The sequence below is a fragment of the Ananas comosus genome, linkage group 23 (assembly GCF_001540865.1).
Source record: "Ananas comosus cultivar F153 linkage group 23, ASM154086v1, whole genome shotgun sequence".
Classification (NCBI taxonomy): Eukaryota; Viridiplantae; Streptophyta; class Magnoliopsida; order Poales; family Bromeliaceae; genus Ananas; species Ananas comosus.
Genome location: NC_033643.1, coordinates 5,238,814 through 5,246,357, shown reverse-complemented (window position 1 = coordinate 5,246,357; position 7,544 = coordinate 5,238,814). Strand labels below are relative to the sequence as shown.

At 34.4% G+C, this 7,544-nt stretch overlaps 1 protein-coding gene across 2 annotated transcripts; it reads left to right on the top strand.

Annotated features, from left to right (window-relative positions):
* LOC109728149 (universal stress protein PHOS34) lies at positions 1,650 to 6,986 on the top strand. Of its 2 annotated transcripts, none has more exons than XM_020258495.1 (4): positions 1,650 to 2,050; positions 3,859 to 3,947; positions 4,815 to 4,936; positions 6,588 to 6,986. In XM_020258495.1, exons 1-4 carry the CDS (start codon positions 1,801 to 1,803, stop codon positions 6,685 to 6,687), a joined length of 561 nt encoding a protein of 186 aa, XP_020114084.1. In that variant the 5' UTR covers positions 1,650 to 1,800; the 3' UTR covers positions 6,688 to 6,986. The 2 variants fall into 2 exon arrangements, with proteins under 2 accessions (XP_020114084.1, XP_020114085.1); XM_020258496.1 differs by having other exon boundaries at positions 1,653 to 2,050; positions 3,865 to 3,947.

The window sequence follows — 7,544 nt, the reverse complement described above, 5'->3', positions numbered from 1 at the left end:
TAGAACTAATTGAACCTATAATCACTTTGATTCGACCACATAATTTTTAAAAGTTTATTTTTGAATAGAAAAATTTGAGTTTTGATTTTCTTTCCAACTTTTTAGTTAATTTCATTTCAGTTCTTCACCTGACTAGTATAGCTAGACTAGATTGCTACACAAAGCAAACAGTAGTGGTTTTATAAGTTTAACAGAAAATTTTCAAATAACTCAAATCAAACGAATTTAGAGATTATATATCAAAACCAAACCTTTCAAAAGTTGGATGGTTGAATCAGAGTAGGCTATAATTTAGGAAAGTTCAATGCATAATACCTTTTCTTGATTATTATTATTTTTTTTTAACTTTTTATAATTAAAACAGATTTTGTCAATATAAACTCAAAATTTTCATTAAATTTATTAATAATTACCAAATTTAGTAACTTCCAATAGATAAATCTAAAATAATTAACAACTTATAACCATCAAGCTATTAAAAAATAAAAAAAGTTAAATGATAATATTTTTTTTGAAAATTAGTAGCTTTGCTCTATTAAATAGCCTTTTTTTTCATAAAAAAATTTATTAGTTTTATATTTTTATTAAATTTATGCCTTTTTGGATTCTGAAAGCCTTTCTCTCCTCTCCTTTGCCGTGATACTGTCGTGGTCTTATTCATCTTCCCCTTTCTTCTCCACCACCTACCTCTCCCTTCTTCTCTCTCATCCTCCTCTGTTGGCATTGTCATGAATTTAGGACACAGACGCGAGGGTGATAATCTCATCCACTCCTCTCTGTCTCCACACTAACTCTCTCGACGCGTCCCCGATCTGATATTTCATCCTCTTCTATCCCCCTTCCTGCCTTCCCACAGTCGTCTTCGACCCTCTGCCAACCAACAACGCCGTTGAGGGAGAGGAGTCACCATAGGCGATGGTGGTAGTGAGAGAAGGAGAGAGAGTAATAAGTACAACAAACTATAATATAAATTATTTTTTAATTTTTTTAAAATGAATAAAAATATCAGATTTATTTCAAAAACTCAAAAAAAAATAGTGTTTAGATTAATTGAGGGCTATCAAGTTGTGACTTTTCACATAGCCCCTATTTTATCAAAAATAGTGTGACTTTGGATGATTAAGACTGAATTAAAATAAAATAAAAGATTAAAGATAATAACAAAAAAAATAACCAATTTGTAAAAATATTTAAAGTTTAGATAAACATTACTTCACATCCGAATTGATTTAGAAATCATACATGCCGACCACTTAACGAATAAGATTACTTTATTTGTCACATAATGTGACAATTAAAAAGACCTCATATATTAGATAAATATAATTATATAATATGCATTTCATTTTGAGTGTATGATAGTCTTAAGAATCAACCAGTCTTATTTATAAAAAATACTATTGATATATTTATTTGTGGGTATTAATTTAACACCTTATTTAGATAAATTCTATTATATATATATATATACTATTATATATATATTATATATATATATAATATGTATTTTTTTTTTTATTAAAATTATTTAAACTTTTGTTTGAATTTAAGAATAAATAGTATATAAATATTTTTTTTTAAAGGTGTGCAAATAGAATTTCTCTAGAATTTCTCTTTATTTCTTGTCTAGGTGGTTCTTCTCTACCCGTGACCAGTCCACACAAGGTGAGTGTTTGTGAAGCCTCTCATTGGACGCCTCTATTTATTCTCAATCCTCGGTAGCTCCACCAAGTAGAACATATTTCCCCAAAAATCAGAGAAAAATAAATAAATAAATATATAAATAAACAGGGCTCTCTCATGGCAACAGAGGCGGGCGAATCGGCGGCGGCGGCGGCGGCGGCGGCGGCGGGGGAATCGGCGGCGGCGGCGGCGGCGACGACGCCGGCGGTGATGGTGGTGGGGATCGATGAGAGCGAGCACAGCTTCTACGCGCTGGAGTGGACCCTCAGCCACTTCTTCTCCGGCGCCGGCGCCGTCTACCCCTACCGCCTCGTCGTCGTCCACGCCAAGCCCACCGCCACCTCCGTCGTCGGCCTCGCCGGGCCCGGTACGCGCTCCTCCACACTCTTCTAAAATTTAAAATTTGGAAGCTAAAACGCTACTGAGCCTCTGGTTATTTTGGTCCTCGAAAATGAGAATCAAATTTTGGAAACAAGATCGCCAAATGCTCAGTTGGGCCAAAAATTACTTTTGAATCTAAAATCACGCTTTTTAGAAGTTAGGTCAATCACTCACTATAAGAAAAAAAATTTACTGTATCACACTTGCACCACATCATTAGTAATAAGTCAATCAAATCTCTCTAAATAGAGAGAAAAGTATAATAAAAATATTTTTCTATTAACTATGATGGGACGTATCAATCCAAGAAAAATAATTTTCTTGGTTGGAGACTCCGTGCCAGCAATATACCCCATGCCTTTTAGATTTTTTCCACTATGAGAGATCTAGTTTGGAATTGCGTAGCCCAAAGTATCTGCTTTTATGAAGTATTTAAAAGCTTTTTGATTCCGGATTCTGCTGCCGTTTCATGGTATTTGAGATAGCACTGGAGAATGAAAGATTGAAAGCATAACTCTTTGGACTCTTTTTTTTCAGCCACCACAATCCTAAAGGAGGCCCTGGTAGGAAATGATGATATCCGAGCACGAGTGGTTTTGAGTTCGAATCCCATCAGACTCCTTGTTTCTTCTAATTTCTTCCCATTTACTCCCGGCCTTCATCTTGGTCATACTAAAAAAAGTAAAGCAAATTACACTTTGAGCCATCGAACTATGAGGCGCATGGCATTTTGATCCTCAAATTTTAATTTGTTGCGATTTTTTAGCTTGAACTTTCTGAATTGTTGCAGTTTAGTCCCGCAACTCAATTTAGTTTGCCAAATATTGACAGATTAGTGATGTGTAAGTGATGTAGCATTTTAATTATTGTCGCATCATCTATCACAAGAATTTTTTTTTTTTATTAATAGCCTTAGAAAATACGTTAATTATAAAAATACTCTTCTCAAGAATATAGTTACAAAACTAGGTCTATACGGTGAATGAATTACCCTTTTTTAAATGTGTTAAATCATTCACCGCTTTCTTCAAAGGATTAAAATTATTTTTAGTGTTTAATACTATACATCTTTTGAAGTTTGGATGTAGGAAATATATAAATTAGAAAAAAAACAGTGAATCATTCACGGCTTTTAGAAAACGGTAAATGATTCACTACTTTTATCGGCCTATTTTTACAAATAAAAATTTTGAATGCCTGTTTTTATATTTAAAAGATTTTGTAGGCTTAGTAGCCCAAAAACTCCTATCACATTACTTTCACATCACTTGTACATCAATAATTTGTTAATATTTAGCTAAGTAATTTGGATCGTGGGACTTGTTTACAACGATTCAGAAAGTTTATGCTAAAAAATATAACAAATTAAAGTTTCGGGGACCCAGGTATCAAGCACCTCATAGTTTCAGGACTAAAGGTGTAATTTTTCCTACAAAGAACATAGAGCAATGCTATTGGTACATCCCAAAGTGGAGTCTTTGGGGTGTACATCTTACACCCATTCCATTCAAGGCTCAATAATTCTCTACTTGTCACATCAATCTTTTTTTCTTTTTAGTAGAAATCGTTTGGATTTTTGTGAATCTTAGAATGGAGGATGTGTGTATAAATAGAATTTCTCAGATATAACTCGCATGAGTAAGGGTGTTGAATATATATAAAATGATTAGAAGGCCTTCCTCATTCAACGACGCAACCTTTTACGCTCTGTTTTCATAACAGTCGCTTAGAGAATAAACGTTGGTTTGCAACTATGACGTGATAGTGAGGATTTTGCAATGTTGATTGACGTAGGTGCAGCAGAAGTTCTGCCATTTGTGGAATCTGATCTGAAGAGGAGCGCTGTCAGGGTTATCGAGAAGGCCCAGGAGCTCTGCAAATCGGTGTTCTTTTCATTCCATCTTTGATTTCCAATTATGGTTATTTGACATTTGTTTGCAATTATGTGTTGGTCTCGTGATTATTTGATCTGTATTCCATTTTGACAGGTTTAGGATTAAGAATTTACCTAATTCATCTCTCTTTGAACAATTTCTCTGTGTCAATTTAAAGGTTCACTACACCTATCCTAATTCTAACATATTCAAAACCGAAAGTTAAATATAGGATCTGTTTGGTCCCACTTCTGCTTCTGCTTTCAACAATTTTATGCTCTAGTAGAGCATTTGGCAAAAGAAACAAAATTTGGAGCTTTTGCTGCTGTGGAAAGTAGAAATGAGATTTGAGTTTCAAGTGCAGAAGCTTCAATTTGATACTTCTAATTCTATTGCAGAATGTATACTGTATAATACTCTCCACAAATTGAAATCTCGCTTTATTTTCTGTGTGTGTATGTGTTTTATGAAAAAGGGATGATTCTCAAACCTCATAATCTTATGTTTTCAAGAAAAACTTGTGAAATCATAGGTTATTTCTCAAATCAGAAACAAAGAAAAAAGAAAAAAAAAAAAAGCACCGTTGTAGCTGGAAAATGAGCAACAATTTCGAATAGAACACAGTGGATCTTGGTTGCTTGTGCATTTAACATCTTCGATTTCTGAGAAAATATCATTCTCTTTAGAGGACTATCGAGTACACTACAGTTTCACAAAGCCTTTATCATACATAATAAATTTGGGGTGATTTTTTTTTCTTTTGTTTCATTTCTCATTCTGCTTAAAATAGAACGCAGTCTCTTACTTCTTTTGCTCTCTCTGTCTCTCTTGCAAGTTTCTAGTGCTCATTCTTTTTCATATTACCATATAAATCAGGTCAGTGATGTTGTGTATGAGGTGGTGGAAGGAGATGCGAGGAATGTGCTTTGTGAGGCAGTAGAAAAACATCATGCAGACGTCCTGGCTGTGGGAAGTCATGGCTATGGAGCGATAAAAAGGTTTATTCTCTTCTTTTCTTCTGGAATTCTTTTTGGTCTCTTGAGAGTCTTGAGTAGAACCCGGAAGGCTTGCATGCATTTGAACTTGCTGTTATGTGAATTTTATCAACTTAGCACTATTTTTACCACTATATTTACCGACTTTTCTTATTTTGATTTCGTCAAGAAAAAAAACATATACTCTGGCTTTTTAGTAGGACAACAGTGAAGAGGAATACGTCAGATTAGTATATTTATCTGAGGATCAGGCTTCTTCTGTTTTCCAGGCATTTATCTTCTCATGCAGTCTCTTTCTTTAAAATATTTTACTCCTGCTATCAGTTTCTTGAGCTCTATCACGTGGGAGTCGCATCATCTGTCATCATAAAAAAGGGGGAGAATAGTTGGCCTCTGTAGCCTAAATCATTCCATTATATTTGAAGATAACAAATAATGATGATTAGAGAACAAATGGGTGCTTTTGGCACAATGAAATAGGTGGTGAAACCATTTGTGTTCGCACGACATTTACTAACCGAAATTTTATTGAACAAATACCTGAAACCCTTCATCGCACAACATCTTGGGGGAATTGAAGACACATTAGAGCCAAAAGGAATGAGCCTTAACCTTCATGGGAACTTCTCTTGTTTCATTCATCAAGTAGAGTAGGAATTGGCAAATTCTATTATCTTTTATTCTCTATTACAGCATACTTGCACCTAGTGTGAAAGATATATGTAGTGTGCAAGTTGTGCAGCACTGAAAACTCGAACACAAAGAATCTATCCTGAAGTAGGGAGCATGTTTAGGGCCAGGGACCCGATAACCTCTAGTTTTTGGTTCAGGTAGTTCAATTTCTAGATTTGTCCCTCCACTTGGTTGCTGCACCAGAACCACTTCGACAGTAGTCTAATGGAAGTCATATTCGTTGTGTTTGCATTCTCTCTTGCTCTCCTTGTGTTCTTTTTGCATTCTCTTAATAGACTTTTATAGTGGAGTTGGGTACCCAATTTACTTATTTGAAATCTTTTGCTGGCCTTATAATTGAAACTATTTTTTAAATAGTGCGGAGCAGCAAGCAAATGAATTCTTCTTCTTTTTTCCTTAAATACAAAGTTAAAAAACCCCAGATATCAACATCATGGATATCTGGGGTACAATCTCTTAGATTTTTTTTCTTTTTTTTAATATCAGGGATGTCAATATCTGTTCCAGATATTAATATCATGAATATCATGGCTTTTTTTTTTTGTTTTTGGTACTACCCTGTCTTGGTTAAATGACAATCAGCTGTACAATCAACACATTTTGTTTTACTGCCGAGCAGTGCTTATTATTATTATTTTTATGTTGAAAAGGATGAAGAATGTTTTTGGAACATCACGAGCTTGGGATCGTTCCAATTTAACGCTCATGGCGTGCATGAAGGAACTACAAATTTTTTTCACTGTTTATTTACACTTGCTGAAACATCTGAGAACCTAATATAGATCTCACAATGACTAGTAATATTGCACAACAGAAATAGTTGCAGAAGCTATGACATTTTAACGCGCCAGCGAGTCATTAATCCACAAATTACTTCGAAGATGACAATCCATATGCTTTTCGCCACATTCTTTCAGCCGCTTCGTGGCGCTAACCTGCATTGCGTGTGTCTTCTTCACAGGGCTGTTTTGGGAAGCGTGAGCGACTATTGCGCTCACCATGCGCATTGCACTGTGATGATAGTGAAGAAACCGAAACACAAAGCGAAAACCAAGCACTGAGCAGTAAAGTTGTTGATAGCCAGAAAAGGGGTAAAGTTCTCCGCATTGCCCTAATAAGCGGAGTTCTAGAAATCAGTATTTGTTACTTCAAATCAGGTATTTAGATGTGTGCTTCTGGGGAAAGAAGCATACATGATGCACATTTTCCACTTATTCTGTGTATGCTGTGACTTAAATGATATAATAGTTGTTGTATGTATAAAATGCCAACCCTACTAGAGTTTTGTAAAATTCCAAACCTGCTGGGTAATGTTGTCCAGAAACTTATTGTTTCTTCAACTTTGGTCTTTTGCTTGTCATTTGCACTACAGCCTACAGGTCCCTGAACTTTTATTGTTTTTTATTTTGGCCCTTGAAAGTTTCATGTTCTACATTCTTAAACATAAACTTACAACATCTGAAGAGTACCTTAATATTAAAAAGAAACGGGTAAACTTTGAATTTGTCCCCTTGTGGTGCAGCACACTTTTATTTTGCCTGTGTGGTCAAAAAGGTGCATTTTGTCTTACTGTGGTTAACTTATTTTTATTTTGTCATTTTTTGTTTTAAAAAGTTACATTTAATTATTTTATGGTTTAGCGTATTTTTTTATTTTGTCATCTTGTGGTTCTTTAAGAATCTTTTTGGTAAAATAAATATTAAACCACGGGGAGCAAAGTTAAATTTTTTGAATCACGGGGTAATTTGAAATTTTATCCTGAAAAATAAGTACCATTTGGTTCGGACATAAGTTGTTTTTGCTTACTCTTGATATACGTATAATTTTAAAGTAAGCATGAATTTAGATCAATTTTATATTTTAATGAGAATTGGATATTTTTTTTTTTTTAGGAATAAGAAAAATTATGTTCCCTTGG